The 23,813-nt window shown below is 44.3% G+C and overlaps 1 protein-coding gene across 1 annotated transcript in view; it reads right to left on the reverse strand.

Annotated features, from left to right (window-relative positions):
- LOC121622463 (afadin-like) overlaps positions 1-23,813 on the reverse strand; it is a 93,866-nt gene that overhangs the window by 38,290 nt on the left and 31,763 nt on the right. Inside the window, 16 exon segments of the mRNA XM_041959426.1 lie at positions 117-223; positions 858-1,056; positions 1,140-1,283; positions 2,198-2,463; positions 3,197-3,291; positions 3,714-3,859; positions 7,074-7,094; positions 9,674-9,879; positions 12,360-12,427; positions 12,531-12,601; positions 13,537-13,606; positions 16,642-16,892; positions 17,969-18,063; positions 21,086-21,232; positions 21,604-21,688; positions 23,374-23,531. Of these exon segments, the coding sequence (XP_041815360.1) occupies positions 117-223; positions 858-1,056; positions 1,140-1,283; positions 2,198-2,463; positions 3,197-3,291; positions 3,714-3,859; positions 7,074-7,094; positions 9,674-9,879; positions 12,360-12,427; positions 12,531-12,601; positions 13,537-13,606; positions 16,642-16,892; positions 17,969-18,063; positions 21,086-21,232; positions 21,604-21,688; positions 23,374-23,531 (2,129 nt within the window).

A 23,813-nucleotide genomic window follows, 5' to 3' on the forward strand; every position in this document is an offset into this window, starting at 1 on the left:
GTTCACCTGCGATGCCCGCTGCCCTCACACACACATACACAGAAGCAAAGTGGTTCAGAGTGTGTGTGTGTGTGTGTGTGTGTGTGTGTGTGTGTGTGTGTGTGCTCATGTCCTACCATCTCAGAACTGTCCGCAGCAGAGAAGTGGCTGTCACAGTCGGCTCCTTCAAAGTGGACGGTCCACGTACCCGGCGAGCGGGGGTGAGGTATTAACCTACAGAAACCTGGCAGAGGAAACACACACACACCCACACACACACATTTTACAGCACATTCTCACTGAGCCATAAATCTTAACTCTTTCTTCCCCCTGAAGTAACCATGAGGTAAATGCAACACAATCACTTTCTGTGAAATACAAGACTAAACAAAACGCAGATGGAGCTCAAAAGCTTCAATCATCAAATCTTTACACATCTAAAATGGTTTAAAGTCTTAAAGATCTCCTCCAGACATGTTTTAGGAGATCTACAGACACTGCTATGAATAACACTTTGTGTTTTTTCAACAAAAAAGATTATAAATAATTTAAATTAATCAGCTCCTTCTCCCTCACGAGCGTCAAACTGCATAGAAATCATTCTGCACGGTGAAGGTGAAAGCGAAAGTAAAGCAACAATGAGCAAAGTCCACCATCAAGCTGCCCTCAAAAATAATAAAATCCTCCTGACTGAATGGGTGGAGACATTCAGACTAAGAACAACATCACTAAACTTTGAGAAACTGCACATTGTTGCACAAAAGCCAGGTCATATTAGCTCTTTGATAACTAAACTGCATTAATAAATACAAACAACCATTCATTCATTCTCAACAGAATTTCTTCCTAAATGCTGGTCCTGGTCCCGGTGACGTTACCTCTCTGCAGCAGCGGCTCCAGGAAGTCCTGCAGGCCGTTGGGAAGGCTGCGCACCACGTCGCAGGAGTAGCCGTCCTCAGGAAGGAGGAAGGGCAGCTGGAGGTCTGGATCCTCCTCCAGCTGAACCTCTCTCCCATCACTCCTCGCCAGCTCATCTGCTGTGTTTTCTGCCACTGCCACCACGTGGTCTATCAGCTCCTGTACAACAGACACACACACTCATTACATTCTAATGTAGGATTACGTCTCGTTCTGGACTTTGTGTGTGTTTCTCCTCTTACAGGCGGGATGTAAGGCTCGTCCGGAGCACAATGGTAGTTGGTCATGAGGGCGTGGAGCTGCAGGGAGTTGAGCTTAAAGCAGGTGTTGTGGATGTTCTGCACATCCTGCATGGAGTATTTGTCCATGGTCAGCAGGGTGGTGGCCTGAGGACACACACACACACACACACACACACACACACACACACACACACACACACACACACACACACACACACACACACACACACACACACACACACACACACACACACACACACACACACACACACACACACACACACGAACATTTCAGTGAGCTTTGTGTCTTGCATATCGTACACATGTTGAATTTTTATCCTTTCTATCTTTGGATCCTGTTGCTGTCCTTCATTCACAGCACATATTACCTGTGTATGTTAGAAATAAACCTTTGAATCACTTCTACATGTTCCTCAGCGTGCAAGTTGTAGTTTAAATAAAGTTAGAAATAAAGGCTCTTTTCTCATGTTTTTCTTATTATAAGCCAATTATATTATAATACTGTATTCTTGTCACTGGCTTGAAAAGGCTGTGTTGTGTTTGCACAGGCTGAAATTTAACAATACAATGATCAGAATCTGATGACAGCTGCCGGGCTGTTTGCTTATACTGGCAGGGAGACACCTGTATGAGTACAATCTGATCAAACAACACCCACACAGTCCTGAAGAAGCAGACGAGCGGCGCTTATACACTGATAATTTAACTAATTATGTAGTTATAAATATTCAATACAGCAGATGATATTCACAACAAGCTTTCAGGTGCTTCCTCAGTATCTGCGTGCACATTTGGATGGATTGTATGTAGATGTGATGACCTTTACACACCTGTGGCCTGTGCGGTTAATTTACAACCATCTTTATAGACTTCGCTTTAGTCGATTCTTGCAAAATGATCATAACATATCCTTCTTCTGTTTGTTCTTTTAGCTTTTCAAAAAGCAGAGTTCATCATGGCAGCTTGAAGTTAACGGCCACTGTGAGAGACAAAGCACCTAAAGGACTAATGATCAAGGTGTCCCTGCATCCTCTCACCTGCACAATTCGACTGAGGTGGCAGTCGGCGGCGAGCTCCAGACCCTGTTTCTCCGCCCAGGCCTCGATGTGGCTGAGCTGCTGCCGGAGGATGGCCCCCCAGTAGTGACAGCACAGGCCCGACTCCGTGTCCGTCACCAGCTTGTTGAAGAGCCACATGTTGATGAAGTGAAAGAGCTGCGAGAAGAGCTGGATGGTCAGAGCGGCGTTGACCCGACACCGCCGCAGTAACGACATCGCCCCCGTCAGGGTGTGCAGGACGTCCTCTGCAAAGAGAAGGAGCAAAGACACACGAGGGTCATCTCACAGCCGTGGTCGTCCGGTTCTCTTCATGCAAAGAAGCTCAGACTGTAGCGCTGGAGAAAGAAGGACGCAGACTTTGGGCCTGGACATATTTAAATTTAATGAATTTCATTTTGTCAGAAGAAAGAGTCGCTAATCATGTGATGAAAATATTTCAACAATTCAATAAGAAAATACTCAACATTGCCTCAATACTCCACGTTTTACAGGTGTTTTTATTATCAAATTCTGTGATTTTTAAAATCTGTGAAGGAAAAATCGCCGATGTTCAGAACCTGACGAGGGGCCAAAAGTGGACACACAAAGGATGAGATATGAGATGTCGGGTAACCTTCAGAAATGTTAGGCTGTATGGAGACCCCTCTTGGAATACCTTTAACTATAGATGACCTTCAATATTTCATATTTTTAGTCAGAGGTCTACGTGGACACTTGTTTTGGTAAATTGGTTTTTGCAGCCCCCTTTCGTGTGTTCTTGTTCTGTTGTTTGTCATTTAATATTTTTTATAACTTTCTTAAAAAAAAATTGTGTTACAAGGCTAGAATTTTTTATCTATTTTGTATGCATGTTGTATTATACTTTTTCATGGTCTGTAAAAAGCCTTGTTTAAAAACAAAAAGTCAATGAATAAATTTTGATTTAAAGGGGTCAGAAACCAAAGTGGTTGGTTACTCATATAAATAAACATATATTACCAATCTTGGGTCTCTGTGGATTGTGTTCCTCGGGGTCGTCCAGGAAGGCAGGCATGTAGTTGTTCAGATCCGCCTGGAGGCAGTGGACCAGGTACCTGCAGCACGCATCACAGCTTGTTAAAGACAACAGACGATCTCATCCAAACGTGTCTCTCACTTTAAAAACCTCGACTGATAACTTTTACCAACAAGTAGAGAAAAACTTTCTATAGCGATCATCCAGAAGAACGTGCACATCCAGAAACTCTTCGTCAGTCTAACAATAAGCTGCTGTGTTCTTTATTCTACATGACAATAAATCTGCAAATATAGCGCAGTACAATAACTTCACATTGTTTTCTTTTGTCTCTACACAATTAATCATGTGCTTTTAATGCAATGTTGATGTAACTAGCACACATGTATTGGCCGGCTGCAGTTTGGCTCCCTAACTTTCCCTGCCTGGAAAACATATCCATGATATTCCAGGGTCCTACACCAGCCCCTCATCCTCTCACACAACCACACACAGACTGACTTGAAAGCCATCTGAACCAGATGGGCGAGGATGTCCTGGGCGTCCAGCGAGATGCGATTCAGGTCTCGGTCCTGCTTGATGAAGTTGAGCAGCTCTGAGGCGTTGGCCATCCAGAAAGCCAGAGCTCCCGCAATGTTCTTTTGCTTCTGTAACGTACCGACAACAGCCACACAGAAAGAAAAACACACGGAGGAAGCTGTTAGAGCGGCAGGACGAAGGAGGGGGGAGAGTTAAAAAGAAGGTAGGAGAGGGGTTTCTGTTTGAGTGGCAGCCAGAAGGAGCAGTTGTTACTTCAGGGATAGACTCATGCCCCGCCCACCCCTCCCTCCGAGCCAACCCGGTGTGGAGAAGAGGAGTGGTCATCACTGTCACCGAAAAGAAGACGCTCGATCGAAGTGTCTTTATTTGATTTCTTCATGTCTTCAGTTTTACACAATAAGCAGAGAGACATTAGTGACCACTCGATTTCCCTCCCAGACGCCATGAACCAGGTCACCAGACACCAGCCGCCTCCACCAACTAGCTGGTTCTACTCTTTCATCGTCTTTTTGACCAAACTAAACGGTGTTTAGGCTGTAGACTTAAACTATGGACCACCTGTATTCACACTGTAAGCAACAGGATCCACAGGTGACGAGAAGTCAATTCATTTTCAATAGCTGACAACAACATGAGGTCACATTTAAATGCTTTGTAATGATTTAAGTGCAAAATTGACAGTGAAAGCCATTTAACATCGAGCTTTAAATATATGGAAGATAATTTTATTTCAGTATATTTCTCAGATTTTTTAATTCCTACTACTTAGAGTTAGACAAGAAACCATTTCTCCTGTCTGCCCGTTAAATAGCTACGGCTGGGCTATGGTCTATAAGGCTAGAGGCAGCAGCCAGTTAGCTTAGCTTAGCATTCCAAGTTGCAACTACAAAAAAAAGTCCACTCTTGATTGTAAGGTGATGTCACAGAGTGGTTTGGGATTTTCTGGCCACATTAAATGAATAAAATATCTAAAAATATCACTACAGGAGGAGAATCAGTCAACTTGCAGGGTGGAGCTACAGTGAAACCAGGGGAGGACAGCTAAATAATGCTAGTTTACAAGCTAAGTTTCACTATTTTCAACCTGATGTCTGAGACGTGTCCTGTTTTTGGTTGCAAAGTTGCGAAAGGAAAAAATTTGAGGCTTCGAGGACGTTTTATTTGGCCTGCAGGTGTTGACAAAGAAAGCTCCAGCAAACGTTCGTCAGAACAGTTTGTCAGGTAGCGAAGCTGCTAATGAGGTTTGTGTGTTTGATGAGCAGGGTCAAGCTGCAGGTGGAGGGGTGGGTGGAGATGAGGGCGAGGGCTGCTTAGATCCACGGACATAAAGGCAAAGTTACATCTGGGTCAACATAAGGCATGAAGGGATTTTTTTTTTTTAATGGAAAAACTAATAAATATGTAATTTTGATGAACCGAGATGAGTTTTCAGTGGTTTAATCAACACCTGGAGAGGAACTCCTTTAACCTATCAAAATACAACATTTTAAAGGGTCATAGAGAAGCTATTGAACACACAAGTTGTGCCTTCTGTAACTCTGTAGCTGCACATTGCTGCATCTTACAGAGCAAAGTGACCCATCAATCAAACAGCTTGCAGAGTAAACAAGCAGTTAAACCAGCATAATAACACCAGAGAATAATTAATGATGTCAGACATGACGATATCAGACATTTAATAACAATCAGCATCTGCTCCGTATGTCAGTCTACAGCCTAAAGACAGTTTTCTGGTCCTGAGATCATCAGGGAGGCGGGGCTTAGTGTCTGAGAAGCTGATTGGTTAATATTCCCACCACTCAGAGGGAGGAATGTGCGATGCTCGCTCTCCTGCACTCATCTATCCCCGCCTTGAAAAACGTAACACAAATCAAACAAAACAAAGGAAAAAAAAAAACCCTTCATTCAGAACAGCCAGAGAATGAGCGATGGAGCCGAGTGCATCCAAAACGAAACGTGACCATAAAACACGAGGGAGACATCGAACACACAGACGGATGGCTGAACATATTAAACTCCAAACAGACACATGAAGCGGAGGAGGTGGAGGAGGTCGGAGGGACGCGACTTGTCTCTCATCCACACTGTTGAGAAGGAGAAGCAAGACGTGATGTCACACAACACGGATGCCAGAATTAAAGATGGAGAATGACGGGAAAGAGTGGTTGCTTTGGTTTCGCTCAGCTTTTGTTTGTTTTGTTTTTTAGTACCAGGCAGGTCCAGGAAGCTGAATGGAATTAGTTGGGTTGGTGTTGCTGTTGTTGCTTAGTTTTCCAGCTGTGGGAGGACGCATTATTACGGCTTTATTTTGCATTTCTGTTAGAATGGAGAAAAAGAAGCAGCAGCAACAATGAAGGGCTGGTCAAAAAGCAGACAGAGAGCAGAGAAGAGAGAAAGGTGGGAGGTAGAGAGCAGTTCAGAGGCAGAGAGGGAAGCCGAGAGGTTGATGAGGTGGAGCGACATGATTCTACATCACAAACAGTTAACGAGGCTCTGATTGGCCTTCAAAGGAACACACTCATTCAGCTCATTTAAGCTGCACTGCTGCAAATATCCGAAATAAAGGCAAACCTAAACAAATCTGTCACTATATATCGCATTTTTACAGATTTCTGCTTTTATTTTTGTTGTATTTATTTAAAAATTGCTTATTTGCACTGTGTCTAGCATTCTGTAAAGCATTCAATATGTAGGGCTACAACTAAAATGATCTAGTGACAATTTTTCTGCTTTATCAATGACTGTTTTACTTACATCACAATATCCCAGAGCTCAAGGTGGCATCTTTAAAATGATTTATTTATTTACATTTATTATATTAAAAACAAAGAAAAGCAGCAAATCCTCACATTTGAGAAGCTGGAGCCAGAGAGCATATTTTCACTTCATTAATGACTCTAACCATTAATATTACGTCCGATTAACTTTCTGTCAATTGAATTATTTGTTTCAGGTCTTGCCGTATGACATCTGTTTTAAATCCTCCAGGTTCACATTCATTCAGTCGATTCGTTTTCGTTAAGGTGAGAAAAGAAAGTTATTATTTCTGTAATTAGAAGCCTGTCGTTTGTCATCATAATGAGAAAAGAACTATTGATCATTATGTGGTGAAAACACAATTTCCTTAAGTCGGTCTGACATTTTTGAAGTTCGGGTTTCTTTAAAGGCAGAAAATTGAGTCCCAGCATGAAGCAGCTGGGTCACAGACTGTATCTGTGCATGTCGCCCCCACCGAGAGAAACAGAGAGAGGCAAAGACAGAGAGAGTGAGTGAGGGAGGTAGACGAGTCTGTAGCAGCCGTATCATGGTGTGCTATCCTACCTGATCCCCTTCAGGAATCTCCTGGATGGAAGGAAGAGGGGGAGGAAGAGGAGGAGGAAGAGGAGGAGGAGGAGGAGGAGGAGGAGGAGGAGGACACGTTCACAGGACAGAGAGAAAACACGTCAACAGCTACAGTATGGACACAGCCATGTAACACACACACACATAAACTTTGACACACATGGTCATGGTTTCCAATGTAAAGCCATCTTGATTCAGTTAAAGCTGAATGTAACTGATGGGAGGTCAGCTGAAAACCACATCACCGGATTTATCCAGTCCAGTTCACGGCTTTTAGAGGGTCGGCTACCACAGCAGGGAAGAAACAACAGCCTGTTATACTGTTAAAAACAGACTGATGGCATGAACCTGACTGCCTTCAGGAGCATATGAAGCCTCATATTCTGACATTTCTTTGGTTGTTTTTACAGGTTCAGGGCAGGTTAGAGAAAGTTTTCAGTTCTGTATAGCAGCTGGGAATAAAAGGAAATATATGAGCTGTGACTAAACGAGGGTGAAGGTGTATTAACGTGAGCAGGGTGTCCTTAAAGTAGTCAAATGCATCCTCGAGTTTAAAGTCAAAAACATTTTGACAGCAGACTTCAGTTCAGGCTCTGCGCCCCATCACACAAATCTGTTTCACTGCTTTACAGCAGAAACAGGAAAGTTCAGGGGAAATTTGGCCCAACTTCACAGTTCCTGAAAGGGGAAACAGCCTCTTTGTGGAAACGAGAAATGGAGTTTATGGGAAATGTGGTCTCAGTATAGAAAACAACAGGGACCAACACAGATGGTGCAGAATAGAAGCTGTCAGATAATGTGGACCACATTCTTGGTGAGGACACAAAGTTATAACACTTAATTTGATAATCACACACTGAGGTTTAAAAACGCTGCACGGAGTCCATTTAGGGAAACATTAATAAAGTCGAGACGCTGAACATGCAGGACGAGTCTGTCTGCTGAATCTCACACAGTGAAGCTGGTCGCGATCACGCAGATTCAAGAACTGAAGACTTTGTCCAACAATACTGCTGTGAGTTCAGAGGCTGGGTAACAGCAAGGAAAAGCTGCGAGCTGAATTAACACTGAATGGCATCAGAGTGCTACTGAGTTGTCATAAGGAAGGCCTTTAGAGTATGCTTGATCTTTTTCCCATAATCCTCCAGTCTACCATGGTCCTGTGCTTCATTTCCTAATATACACAATGCTGAGTCGTACTGGACTTAAAGGATAACTTTCATTTTTTACAACCTGGACCTTATTTCTAGCATTAAATACGCCCATTTACTCACCCAGACAACTTTGGTGGCATTTGGAGTCGTTTTGAAGAAATTAGCCCCAGAGGAGCGGCGCGTATATCCGTATAATGCGAGTACTCGGGGCATCCATGCGCAGCCTGTATATAACGCATAATCTGCAGAAACTCGTTCATATTCCAATATTTAGTTCTGATATGCTGGTGCTATTCCCCTCTGAGCCCGTGGTGGCATGTTATCAACATCCGGCGTCTCTAGGCAACTACCTCTGACGTGGATGATGTCATGACCGAACGCCGCGCGCTGCGAGCAGCCGGCCACAACACGGCTGACTCTGCGGCGGTCGGCTACGAACACGCAATAACGAACCATAGCTGTGCTAAACTACAGCTGAACTAGCCGACCGCCGGCTCAGAGGGGAATAGCAGCAGCATATCAGAACAAAATATTGGAATATGAACGAGTTTCTGCAGATTATGCGTTATATAGAGGCTGCACATGGATGCCCCGAGTACTCGCATTATACGGATATACGCGCCGCTCCTCTGGGGCTAATTTCTTCAAAACGACTCCAAATGCCACCAAAGTTGTCTGGGTGAGTAAATGGTCGTATTTAATGCTACAAATAAGGTCCAGGTTGTAAGAAACAAAAGTTATCCTTTAATGTCACACTTTGAGTATCGAGCTTCAGCTTTTATCGATAACGAACTTAGATGTGTTGGTAGAAAAGAGAATTAAAAACCGTCACAGGTTAAAGGTGGTAACGGATGCTTCAAGAAGATCATATGAAGGTTTTATTCCCCATCTTCTGTTACATTCATTTTCCAGCCCTGTTTTCATTTCTGATTTCTTAAAAAAGAACTTTGAGATGATTTAGATCAGAAATGTTGTTCTTGTTCATCTGTTTGTGTTAATTCACAAAGTTTTATTTTGCTTTCAGAGGTTTTTGCATTTATACAAACATTTCTAAAAACTGGTTTTGGTGTTGTTGCCTTGAAACTGATCGTATTAGCACAAGTACGAAACATTTTCCAATGATCTCCAGCTCTGATGATCAGTGATAGCGCCATGCTCGCTGACGTTTAGTCAACACTGCGTTGTGTCATAGCAGGCTTCACACCGCTGACAGGACGACAAACATGAGACAGAAGCTCAGACAAACTCAGACAAACACTGACACACACCTTACAACAGCCACATGTGTCGTGGTTTGTAAGAACACGCTGAACGAGGGGAATGTGAGCATGAAACACGTAAAAAACAGCTTCATGAAGGAGAAAATGCACCGATTAACCAGACAGCTAACACAACAACAAAGACATGAAAGGTAGGTTTACTGACCTGGATGACTCCCTCCATCATGCTCACCATCTTGTTGACGATGGCGATGACCTTGTGCGTCCGCTCAGACGGCGACATGTCCGGCCGGTAAGAAGGCGACAGGACATAGCGGCAGGCCATGTACAGGACGTAAGTGGGGGACAGTTTGAAGTGGACCGTGGAGCTGTTGGTGTAGTTGATGATGGCTGACAGGAAGGTGTCTTCAGCTGGATGGACACACAGAGACAGAGAACAGCTTGTAGCTACGTGGCTATAAACTTAAAGAAGGTGTGACGGCACCACCATGTCAATACAGTGCTTCACAGAAAAGAAGGCCAAAAATCAGTAAAAGGTTTTAAAAAAACGCACAAAATTACAAACTTCAGACAAATAAAGTTACCAAACTGATCAAGACAGATGAGATACCACTTCTGCTAAACTACAGCCTGCAACATGTACAGTTGTACCACTGTGCTACTGCTAATACTAGAAAGACGGCAGTGTGTTTCTCTTCACTGAGGCTGAACCTGTGTTTCAGGGTCTAATCATGGATCTATTACTTAAACTGGCCCTCCTGGATTACACGTCATCATCTTACAGTACCTGAAACAACGCACCTGCCACCACTGCAGCCCCTTGTGTCCGCAGTAACTCTACCTCCACAGCTCCAATACTTTTACCATGAACATCACTGCTGCTGCTACGACTGTCGTATTACTGCTAAACTTACAAGTGCTAATAGTAACGAAGCATTCATGCACAGCTCTGTTGGATCTGAAACAGAAAGATGGACGGCGCTGACTGGAATAGATCCCGTCTGAGCCGCGACAAGCAGTTTGTGTCGAGCTCTGTGGTGGTTTGTTGGGTCACAGAACTTGGCTCCACATGTGTCAAGCAGGTTTCACCAATAAAACCGCTCTGAGCCAGACTGCGGCGTCACTTTCCTTCAGCTCGGCTTGGCCGGTGAAGTGTTTGATGTCAAACTGGTCGCAGCTGCACAGCAACAACCCTCCCTCTGAAAACCTGAAGACAACGGCACAGCCAGGATCCAGATTTCAATGGTGCATGTGCGTCACTGTCCCAAACACACTGTCTGCCTCTCAGAGGACACGCCTTCCCCCGGTGCATTGTGGATATGGGACGCTCCAACCAATCAAAACCCTCCTTTGGCCGGTCAAACAGATGATCTCACGCTACGCCAAATAAACACTCGGTGCACGTGCAGACACACCGAGGCCCAGAGCTCAAGGAAAGTCAACAAACACAAGTGCTGGAGAGACAAAGGCAAACAGCTAGAAGAGCTCCGAGCTGCAAAGAGAGTGTGGGAAACATCAGGTGTCACACAACCAAGCCTGGAAGACTTTTAAGACTTTTTAAGGCTTCCTGGAACAACCTTGAAACCAACCTTTTCTGACTGGAATTATTCTAATGAAAGGACAAAAGACAATTACATGGTTAAGATCACCAGTTCTACCGGTTAGTACAGAGTTAATATTAACCCTTCCCTGTATCTGTCCCAATGTGATCAGACCAACCTACTGGCTGCCCCCCCTCTCAGAGCAGGACATTCCTCCATTCAGTCAACAGAAGGAGGAGATGACATTTTCTTTCTTTTTATTGGCCATTAAAATGTCAAAAAAAAGGAATTTATAGCACAAACACAGGAGGGTTCACTGCCTGATCTGTGTTTCCTGTAACGAGGCTAGAATGGGCGGTGCAGGGGGGGGGGGGTATAACGGGCAGCAGAGCCGCCAGCACACACAGAAACATCAATCCATTTCATGTACTTTGACAGGTGACGGCTCAAACACTGAGCAGCCTGTGTTCTGCTCGGCTGTGTGTTCTGTGGATGGCGGGTCATTTGTTCTCCTGTTGAATACTGACAGGTTTGGATTGAATAGGGACAATACAGGCTGTTTCATACACCTCTGAAAGCAGAATTATTCCACCAACCACAAAGGTATTTCTGAAATTATACTGCTTTCCATCCGTCCATGCTGAGCTCAATAGATCCCTTTCACTGCAGACGTTCTGACTTGTCAAATCACAAGAAGCACTGCTGAAAATAATAAGATTAACCTTAGCTCTGTATGATTAAGCGTCCCAGTGAGGCCCGCACAAAACCAGGGCCCCGGAGCTGGCTCGGTTAAATGGCACGCAGCCATCATTAATGTTATTCATTCCCCGTGTGGTTTTCCTGCTTTGACAAACTAAACGTCTGCCGTGGAAAGGAGAGCCTAATTCTAAGTGCTCCATTTTATCATCTCTTAACAATGTCGAATTAACTGTTATCTTGATGCAATTAGAGGAAACAAAGCTTTTAGGCCTCGAGCTGATCCAGCTGATTCGCTGCCAGCGGCACACAATGTAAAATGTAATGTAGAGGCTGAGAGCAGACGCTTGTTTTCTCTCCATCTGCTTATGGAAGTCATATTAATGGCACCATTCCCTAACTCTACATCAGAGGTGTGCACAGCGAGCAGGGTGACTTTCTGCATGCACCTACGTTAACGTGATCTTACATTTACCATATATCTACTGTGAGATGTTTATTGCATGTGACTGCTGCTCCAGCACTTAGTTCAGCAGAGTCAATCCAGTGCAACGTAAAGACAAGTAAGAGGGTTCGATAGTTTCCATTTATTGACTGCTTCACTGACACACTGAGCGAATGGCGACAGGCACAAAGAGACTCAGTAATACTCACAGTTGTCTCTGAACTCGATGCCGGCTGGCAGAGTCAATTCTGCTCTGTCCGCTGAAATGTCCTGAGACCTGATAAGACAAAATAACACCATGAGAAGAGGAGATAACACCGAACACAGAGAGGAGACGAGCCTGGGGAAGAAGAAGAGGAGGAGACGAGTGTGTGTCTGACCTGCTGTCCTGCTGCTCTCCTCTGATCATGGGTTTGACCATCCCTCTCTCCATCTCCAGCTTCCCTGAGCTCTGCACACACAGAACACACAGCGTCACGCAGCTTCAACAAAATGTCATTTCACTGTAATTTCATTCAAATCAGGATGTTCAGACAGCGACTGCAGACTGCAGCCGCACTGTCATCCGCTCACATGTAGGCGGTTACACAAGTCAACAGCAAACATACATCGACTTAAATCAGTCTACATGGAGCGTCCCGCACGAAGCCTGATCCCTGTGGTGGCCTCACATGTGACGTGGAGTCGCTGTCAGAACTACTGACAAGCAGTGAACACAACATGCAACAGATGGTTTTCCATATTTCTGGTCCTGCAGCAGTTTAAATGTCTGTATTTGTATTGCATGTAGCAGCTTATAACATGCTGCAAACACACACAGGAGCACTGCTGATTTCCATATATATATGAGCTGCCACAATTAATTAACTGTTAAAGTCATCGCTAAAGAGAAAAGTGCCAAACATCGTCTATTTCTGAGAATGCTCTGCTGTAGACATGTACTGAATGTCTTTGGGTTTTGACTGTTGATTGGATGAATAAAGCATCTGACAGACATTTTGCAAAGCAGACTATTAATTGATTAATCAATGAGCAGATTAATCAACATTGTAAAGAACTTATTTCCAGCCCTATATGCCACCATGTATGACATGCAAAACATAGACGTATGTACATCTCGATTCATTTCACGACGAGAGATCGTTCCAACCTTTTCTCTCCGGATGACCAACGTGACGATCCAACAGCAGTCGGGCTTAAAAAGGTCACTAATACTGATCCATCATATTGAATCAGCGCATGCCAACAATAAAACTGCCTTTTGGCTGGCAAGTAGTAAAATGTTTCTTATGACTATGAACAGAATTTTTCAAAGCTGAACAAGTTGTAAATACAGCAAAAATCCAAATGTTAGTGTGTGTGTGTGTGCGTGTGTGTGTGTGTTACCTTGCTGGTAGGCAGAGCAGCTCCACTGTGGATGTCTCCGTGAAGGTCGAAGGTGGTTTCGGGTACACTGCTGCAGCACAGACACAAACACACAGCAGCGTAGATTTAGGAAGTGTGCTCTCCACAGCTGACTTTTCATTACTGACGACGACAAGAGCTCAGACTTAATCCAGAGACACACACACACACACACACACACACACACACACACACACACACACACACACACACACACACACACACACACACTTATCTAACCCATCGTTGGGGAGGAGTGAGCTGGATCAGAGATGCAGTAAATGAATGACTCACTAATACACGCAGACAGATAGTTTGCTTTATACACATGCACACACACTTACATAAGAGTCTAATTAGATGTGGAGAAGCCAAACCAGGAGTCCTGACAGAGCGTGTGTGTGTCTGTCTGTGTGTGCGTGTGTGTGTGTGTGCATGTGTGTTTGAGTGACAGTAATTGAGTGCGACAGCAGTGCGGCTTCTGCTTTTCACGCCTCACATGACAGGAGGGCATCAGTGTCAAACAGCACAACACTAACAGAAACACACAAAGCACTGGTGCTGTTTCATTGACAGGGAGGTCTTTGTTGTGTACACATTAACCACCAGAAGCCAAAGTGGGCTAAACCGTTAACAGCATGACTGCATGGATGGAGAAATCACTTTTGATGATACAGAATGTATCCAGGCTTGATTTATTTGATAGTTCTTAACATTTTTCACCTATTAAATGTTATTTATGACAACTTTAACAAGCCACAGATCAGGCTTCCAGACCTTCATTCACACTAATGCACATAAAGTTCAGTCATGTAACCGTCTGTCCTCACCTCAACACTCAGACACCTCAGCAATTTGAGCTTTTTATTAAAAGAGGTTTGGTAGATCACTCTGATCCTCCCCAAAACGAGCACGGATGAAGAAACAGCAATTTCAAATACAGTGCACATGCTGCCAAACAGAAGAGGAGGAGAGTCAACATCATAGTGAAAACACTCCTGATGTGCTGCTTTCAGTTAGTAAAAGCAGCTCATCCCTGAGCCGCCTGATGACGTCACAGCTCGCTTCTGTCCATCACAACCAAGTCAAACCAAAACTAACCTGCAGATCCAGAAGACCACCTCCGTGTTTATTAAGTATATGTCAGAATATTTAGATGGCATCTAAATTCTATTATGTTATTAAAGCCATGAAAATGAGAAGCCCACAACCTAAAATCAAAACAAACATGGTGGCGGATGACGATTGCTTCCAGACTTCCGGTATGTTTTCCTTCTTTGATGCTCTTCTCTCACCGGCTCATGTGAAACACTTATGAGAGGCAGGAGATTAAACTTCTGAACACTCATACGCCGCAAGATCATCTGCTCGACTGCCAGAACCTGGTGCCAAATAGCCCCGATGGTAAAAAGCAGCTGTCGTGCCAAACTGTGGCTCTAATCGTTTTAAACATCGCGATGCCGCTGCGGCTCAAATGGACGAGGTATCCTTGTGCGTTTGTGCAGCGGAGCCGTTGGAAAGCGGCCCAGAAAACCACAGGGATCCACATCCACAACATCAGGCTCGTGTTCCAGACCGAGGTGACAGCGAGCCGCACGAAATGACAGCTGGTGTTAATGTAACTCGCCAGACGTTACAGAGACTTTTACAGGCAAATGTACCGTCGCATGACTTTCTATTATCGCTCTCTCTGTTGTATAATCATGGTCTGGATGGCAGGAGCGCATCCAGTTAGAGCTGGCTGCCCACACAGGGAAGAAGGAAATTAACAGACAGAAAGTCAAATTGAAGCAGTAACGTATTTGATTTATTTGGAGCTAACTGCCAGTTTTGGATGTTGAGGGCACTTAAAGGGGTCTATCAGCACCCTCCCCGGGTGGCAAAACAGAAAAAAGAGAGAAAATATTGGTGAGAAACTTTCCCAACAAAAGTGAAAAGTAACCAAAACCAAACACAGAAGTTCACAGAACAAGGACCCTGCAGGTTATCAGACTAAATCACTCTGCTGATGATCACATCTTCCTCAGTGGCTAAAGGTGCTAATCAGGATCACATGATGGTGCCTTGAAATGCAAACCTGCACCGAAGACTCTCAAACCCTCTGAGGAACATGAGAGCCCTGCTTCAGACCACTGACCACATCTAAATATACGATAAACAGTCATGCACTTTCCCTGCAACCAGCATTCAAGGCCAACAAGCTACTGAACTCACAAACAAACCGTTAATATTAACGAAGGATAAAAGCTACCAATGATTTTACAGTTTTATACTTACTTTTCCTTCAAAGAGCTTAAATAAAAGGTTTATTCCTTCCAGTGAAGCACGTCTAAAGACAAATCTTACACTCCGCCGTGGACTTTAAACAACTTTAGAAACTCTTGAGAAACTTGATGGCAGCCCTCAAAAACAGAGAAACAGGAATGTGTAACTTGTAATCTTGAATCCTTTGAGCGAGTGATTTCATGCAGACACACACAAACACACACACACACAAAAAGCATTGGGTTGGTTACTTACACACCTCTCAGTCTTTCTCACAGCGTTAGTCATCCGTTGAGTCATTAAAGGTCCATTCAATTCTGATTCAAAACCTCTTTTTCTGGTCCTTCACTCATCCCTAACAGCTCCTCTTATCTGGTGCGCTCCCTCTTTCTGTCCCCTGTTAGTGTGTGAAACGCCAGCGAGCAGGAGGCCACACCCAACACCATGTTGATCAGATTAGAGGGCAGCCTGCCTGCCATAACCCTAGACCTCCGCTCTTCCTCTCCTCTCATTTCCCCGTTCGCTCCATTCGTCCAACCCCAGACTTCCCTCCTCCCCCTTTTCCTTCCCTTCATCTCTCGCTCTGCCTGCCAACGCCAAACCTCATCCTCTCCTCCTTTTATCTACAACAACACCCTCTTCTTTTTTCAGTCCACAAACTTGAGGGAGCAGCATGCAGGGATGACGATGAAGAGGAACAGCACAGAGATAAAGAGGAAAAGGAGGAAGAAGAAAGCAAAGAAGCAGAGAAGGAGGCAGGTGGGAAGGACCAGGAGTGACAGTGAGTTAAAGGGTGAAGGTTTTCCATTCACACACACTGACCCAGACTTGTGTCGGCTCCTCATCATGGCGGCTGGTTCTCTCTTCCCTCCCTGGTCGAACATCGGGTCCACAAACTTAAAGACGTGTGCAGAACCGAACTGGAGGGTGGAGCCCGAACGCAGCACCGTTGTCTCTGTAACCCGCTGCCCGTCCACAAAGGTGTCGGCGTCGGGGCCGTGCGGCGTCACGGTCACCATGCCTTCACTGTGCATGAGGTTGCAGTGGTGGGGCAGGATCCCCGGACCGAGCAGCTGGAGCCAAACAACAGCAGGTACATCAGAAACCATACGCAACCATTAGAGCGGCGACAGGAGCATCAGTCTTTGAAGTCAACGGGAAATTTAAGTTCAATTTTACAGAGAAATCAGTTGACAGATTCTTGATTAAAATAAAAACTTCGAAACACATCGAAACATTCAGGTGACAGCGCCCCCTGTTGTCCAGTGAGCACGAACATCTGGAACCAACTAACAACCGCTGCACTGTAATTTGATTGGTGCAATATCTGTGTGGGCAGACACTAAGAATGGTCTGTTCTATCACTTCAACTCAAACAGCCACAGAGATATTTAGCCAGCTGAGGCCACAGTCTTATCTCATCTGTGATTTGACCCTTTGTTAATCTGGACGACACTTCTCCTTATTGTCTTTTCAATCACAGGTTAATGTTTGCAGTGCTGAAGTCTGCATTTAGAGCAGCTGCAAACAGTGGTAGCATCTTATTTAACAAGCATACTGCTGAAACATCTGCGAGTCCTACAGGTTCTCTCACGTGCTCATGTAGGGGTCTGTTTTGTTTTAATGAATGAAATGTGACAAATTAATAGAAAAATAAATGATTTCATGTTGTAAATAGAATCTTTTTGACAGTCTGGTCATTTGTCATCAACACAACTGGTCCCATGAAAAAAGAGGCAGGTCCACAGTGCTGAGTGTGCAACAGCTGCCATAAAAGACATTGTCTACTGGACATCAGTGCTAACGGCAACATCAGGATAGCCTCCAGTGCAAGTGCTGAATATTGTGAAAGAACAGACGTGTTCAGCTGCTCACGATACATAACCAGCATTATGCAAAGCTTCGTGAAAACAGGGGAACGAAACTCTTATATCGTGATGTTCACTATGGAAGTTGACAGCGTGTCTCCTAGCAACACCAGTCCTCAGAGAAATTAATCTTAGATTCTGTTTCCAAGAACATGTCCGAAGACTGTTTTATCCTTTTTCAAAATGAGGTTTATAAAGTTTACATTTCACACAAAAAGCGAGCAGGATTCAGATTTCAGTTTGATTTTAATTAGCTGTGAGTGTTTCCGTGGTGCCGTTACCTGGATGGCTCCGTCCTCTGTGCAGTCTGAGCCAACCTCAGTGATGCTGTGCTGAAGCCGGTACAGCTTTGGTTTGTCCCGGGAGTCGGACCCGTCTACACACACACAAACACACACCAACACTCACATTTAGCACAGGGCGGGGTGGTCCTCACACCAGAGTTAAAACAAAAACCTCAACCTCACACACTCATACTGACAGCACGGACTCCATCCATCACTCCAACAGGAAGTCCACACGACCAGCACACGCTGGGATATATGCTGCTAAAGTGGCAAAACATGTGGCGAGACGTGCTGAACAATTATTGGTTATTAGTAAACAGGAGTTTAGTAAAAAGCAAAGCATATTAGTTCACTGAGGAAAAAGGGGAAACTTTGGCTGCTCTGGGAAAAAAAAAACAAATCTGGGACAAATGAATGGGTATCAGAAAAACCTCAGAACAAGCTTCTAAAAATAAACGTCTACAGACAGCTAATATGACAAATCAACCAGGACAGCTTGGCCTTTTACACCAATATAATGAGGTTTAAAAAGAAACTGAAAACTTGCATTTCCCAGAGTTCACTTCTGCGGTTCAGAGGAAACCATCTATAAGCTTTCATCAGCTGGTCACAGTCTGAATGAGACATTTTACTAGAACTGGCAAAACAAATGCATATGAAGTTATACGTTTCCATGAACTACCACTAATACTGTCTTCTGCAGAGATGTTGGTTCTGAAAGTGCACCTGTCTTCGTGCTAAGCTAAGCTAACTGACTGTGGCTACATTTTACCATACAGACATGAGGGAAAGGCAGGAAAGCACATTTATTCCATAAAAACTGAAGTCAGCATTGTGTAAAGAGAACTGAATAAACTTTCTATCACTAAAATCTAAAAATGTCTGAGCAGAATGGACGTTTGTCGACTGAGGAACTTGTGCAGTAATCCTACTAAGGACTACAAGTACAACACAGACACAACATTTGGAGGTGGGAGGTGGGTAAGGGGGTCTGTGTGATTATTACTGGGAGTCGGGGGTCACTACACCTCCCCCCTCACAATCCCATCAGCCACTGCAACAGACACAGAGGAGGTGTGGTGGATTTTTACCTTCGTGGTGCCGATAGGCGTAGTAGGCATAGTGATTCCCTCGCCCTAGGCAAACAGGCAGGCAGGTGTGGAGGTAGAAGTACACATGCACAAGGCCCCACACGCACACGCAAACACACACACACACACACACATACACACACAAACAAACACACCATGCCATAAGAAGGTGGGAAAGAAAACAGACACATAGCAGAGGGTGAAAATGCAGCAAGGAGGAAAAATGCAGCATTACCTTGTTAACCAATTAATTGCATGGACGCATATATTACACATGCACACACACGCGCACGCACACACACACACACAAAGAGTAGTTTCATTGTCTAATACTGAGTCCTAATCCTGAAAGAGCTCTAAAGGAATAATTCACCTAAATGGCTGGAACACTTTTAGATGTCAATACAGCACACACCAGATAATAGACTAGACTGAGATCAAACCGTGGAGTTTGTTTATGGTTCCATTAAAATTCACTACTTATCAGTTCTAAACAGTACAGTAGATTGAACTGCCGGTAACCCCCTGCAGTGATTGGTTAACTTTAAAAGCACCTTTGCCCCTCTTGCTGTCCTGGCTAACACATGTGGACACTGGTTTGGACTGATACTGGTGAGCTGATCATGACATATTAAGTCTTATACACACTAATCTTAGCCACTGCACTGATCTAACTTGTTTATCAAGTATAAAAGTACAGGAACAAACACACACACTCATACACACAGACACCCAGCACCCATTATTTAGGAGCCACCAAATCCATTCCCCATCTTGGCTGTTTCCCACAGACAGTGACCCATCAACCTGACAGTGCATGAAGTAGATGTGTTAGTATATTCCTGGACCAGACCCACTGGTTCCCAAACACCAGGTCAGCACTGAGCGGCCAGGCAAGTTAATGGCATGAGGCATACGACAGACAAAGAGGAAGCTGAAGAGAGAGGGATCAGTACCGAGAAACAAGCTGTTAGCTGGGTAACACCACGTTCAGCAAGGCTCAGGTCGGGTTTGTTTCCCAAAATGCTCCTATAGGTTTAAGGGTGTTTTTTTACCATCACAATAATGTCTCCATACTGGGATTTCTACTGCATTCAAGGAGCTTAGCTGAAGCTACTTACCTTTCGTTGTACTCCAAGTCCCTCACCCTGCCCAGTCTACTTCTATTTCAGATATAAAGGCACCATAAACAGTCTGATGTCTGCGACTGTACCTGCAGGATTCTGGCATCTGTTATCTTCGTCTGTTAAACTGGGTCACTATATTCACACTTGAGTGGTACAGGGTTTGTTGCAGAGGTATTTTAAAGTCAGCTGCACCCTGCACTAGATTGTTGATACGGATATTTCTGTATAATCTCACCCATATCTCCTTACTTACACCATTTGACCTTGATCTTAAGAAACTGCAAAATATTCCCCTCACAATTCTTCCTTTTGCGTGACATGATAAAGAAAATAGTGGGTCTAATACTAGCATTGCTGAAGATAAAGGATGCTGTGATGAATGAGAAAACCTTCAAAGGTATGCTATTCAGGATTGTCAAAATCACAAAGTACAGAGTCATAACAAAGCAATCCTCTCAATCATCAGTTATGACCCACCAGAAGTGTGTGGTGCTGTATTATTGTGCAAAGCAAGATGGGCAGTGGATGTGAGGCCCCCAGCCAATAACACCACACAGGTGAGGTCAGGACTTTATAACCATAAGCAGCACAGGGCAAAACAACAAATATTATAATTTCCAATATACAAACAAACTGTATCGTTATCCAGTAATTACTGTTTTTTAATACAATTTAATAAACAATACTTATTGTGGAAGCTGTTGAATGAAGGAGGAGGACAACCTGACCTTTGAGTAACCCTAAAAGTTATGCAGCTGCATGGCTGTCTGTTGGCCACTACCTGACCTAGAGCAGGTGCTCCTACTTCGACTACCACTACTGTTACAGTACAGCTGATGGATGCTACCGTAGCATCATGGTGTTGTGTGTATACATGTGTGTTGCAGTTTCACCTGGACTCAGCTCCACCAGGTAAGGCAGTTTCTCAGGCGGCAGGGAGCTGCTGCCGTCCTTCCCTCGCAGGCCCTTGTCATCCACTTTCCTTCCCTTCCTCCCCTGGTAGTCGGGGGGTCTCTTCTTCAGCTGGAACACTAGCGCTCCTGACACAGGACATGATAACATGTTATAATATCACATTGACACGGTGTGCTTTTCACCACCAGGATTGTCCAATTAATAAATGACGTAATTAAGAAGCGATCAGAGCATTCTTGAAACATACACATATACATCTCCAAAAGAAAAAAAGCCATTCTGTACAAAGTGCACTCATGCTCACAACCCAACTCCTCTGTGATGCTCTAAACAAAACACACCACAAGAGCAAGAGGAGCTACTGACAAAGTGTAATGACTGTTCGGCAGCAGGAGGGGGCGGTAGCAACAAAGAAAAGAGGACCAGAGTGTGAAGGAAGCATGCAACTTTTTTGTGACTATTTGTGTGTGTGTATGCATACTTCTGTGTGTATTACCTCTGTCAGCGGGCCAGTCCCTGAAGATCTGCAGTGGACACTCACTATCGTCCAGAATCGCCTCCTTTCCAGACTTATCATCTTGCTGCACAGAAAACAAGACAGAAAACAACATTTTCAGTTAAGCAACTAAAGATACCAAAGCCCACCGATGACAGGACCGCAGTTTAATGAGATACTATTAACGTGATACTGACAGACTTTTAATGACTGTCACAGATAGCAAAAGATGACAGATTTTCCAAAACCGGACTGTTCAATGTTCCTCATTTCCGGAGGCTCCAGTGTCCACATAAACTCATCTGTGGAAGTGATTCCATGATTTAAAGCTAAAGATTCTTAGTTAAAGATTCATTTCATGTGTCCTGTCTTGCTACAAAGTGACAACTCTTAATTTAGCACATTAGGCTGTCTGAAATATGTATTGGATTTTAATGCTCGGACTCTGTTGTTGCAGAGTTGTTGTTGCGAGCTTTTAACTCGCGTACGAACCATTTTTGAGAACAAGGAGCAGAGCTGTTAACTGATTGGTTTACTTCTCTAAATGAAATTCTGATGTTCTCAAGCTTCATACATGTTGCAGTTTTTGCTGTATTTCTTTATGGAATATCACAGCTGCCCTACATATCTTCATCCTGTTCGGTCTCATCTCCGTTAACATCCCCTCCCCCTCCAACAGGAACACACACTGTAACAAGCTAGCATACTAGTGCCTCTTTCTCATGCTCACTAACCTAATGGACTTTCCCTGTGCTTTAGTCTCATCAGCAAATTGCTACTGACTATCAACAGTGTGTGCGTGTGTGTGTGTGTGTGCACGTGCGTGTGGTCTCTAGAGGGTCTTCCACTGTATTGGCTGTGGTAACAGCAGTTATTTCATATGATTGGCCATAGCCAGAGTCCATCTGAGAGGACAGATAAGGGAGAGGCTGTGAGGAGGGCAGCCAAGTTCACTGTCACACATGCGCGCACACACACACACACTCACACACACACACACACACACACACACACACACACACACACACACACACACACACATACATACATACATACATACATACATACATACATACAGACAAAGACACACACAGACACACACAGACACACACAGACACACACAGACACAGACATAGAGCATCTGCTGCTGCTATAGCACTCAGTCTGAAAGCAATTGAATTGCATTCCTCCCAAAGGTTTTAGTGCCAAGTAGCATTCTGTTTCAATCTGCCGGTCCAGTGAAGAGTGTGTGCATTTATATGTGTACGTGTGTGTGTCTGTCTGTCTGCATGTGTGTTCTTGTGCATGTGACCGTGACCTTGGCTGTCTTCTGCACAGCCTCTCAGAAGGATGATGGAGGTGTTCATTGATGAGATAGGATGTAGCTGTTCAGCAGTGGAACAGTGGCGGGATACTACAAGAAACGCACTTTGAATTTGATGTGTATCAAATTACGACAAATGAGGTGCTGCAACCAAATATGAGTTTGTCTTTTTAACAGGATCCACTTCAGCTGGAGACTTGCAAGTCACAAAAAACAGGACAAAATGTGCCTCAAAGGCAGCAGTTAACACCAGGTTCTACCAAAACTAGTTGAACTTAACTTATCAGGACAGGAAGAGAGCAAATGTGATGTTTTTGGTACGCACTGTCTACCTGAGAGGATGGTATGTTTAATGGTGGAGTAGGAGGGTGGAGGACACGTCTTTAGCGTGGGATTAGACAGTGAGGTAAAAGCTGAAGAATGTGTAGAAAGATAAGCGTCGTTACCCGAGCGATGCAGTACTCTCTGGGGTTCTCCTTCTCCAGCCCGTACTTCTCCAGCGCCTCCACCACAGCAAAGTCAGCCGTGTCTCTGGTGGAGAGCAGGATGGTCTTATACGGGATGTTGGGCTTCAGACTGTCAGCGTATATCCGCAAAGTGCCTCCTGCAGGAAAGGTACAAAACAGACATTTTGTTAGCCGTCGCAGCCCCACGTCGTTTGATCATTATTCGGAAATAAAGACCCTAAATAAAAGGAAGTTAGTATAAAGCACAGAAACTACTGATGCTCTTAAAGAATGAAAATGATCTAAAGTTTGCTTCATGTTCATGTTGTTCACACTGCAGGTATGTAACTCAATTCACCCATCCAGCATGATCAGAACTGAATGTAAGTCAGCTCAAGCGCTCTGCCAATCAAACTAAAGGTAATGATCAGTTAAGATGA

This window comes from Chelmon rostratus, chromosome 18, assembly GCF_017976325.1.
Source record: "Chelmon rostratus isolate fCheRos1 chromosome 18, fCheRos1.pri, whole genome shotgun sequence".
NCBI classification, from domain to species: Eukaryota; Metazoa; Chordata; class Actinopteri; order Chaetodontiformes; family Chaetodontidae; genus Chelmon; species Chelmon rostratus.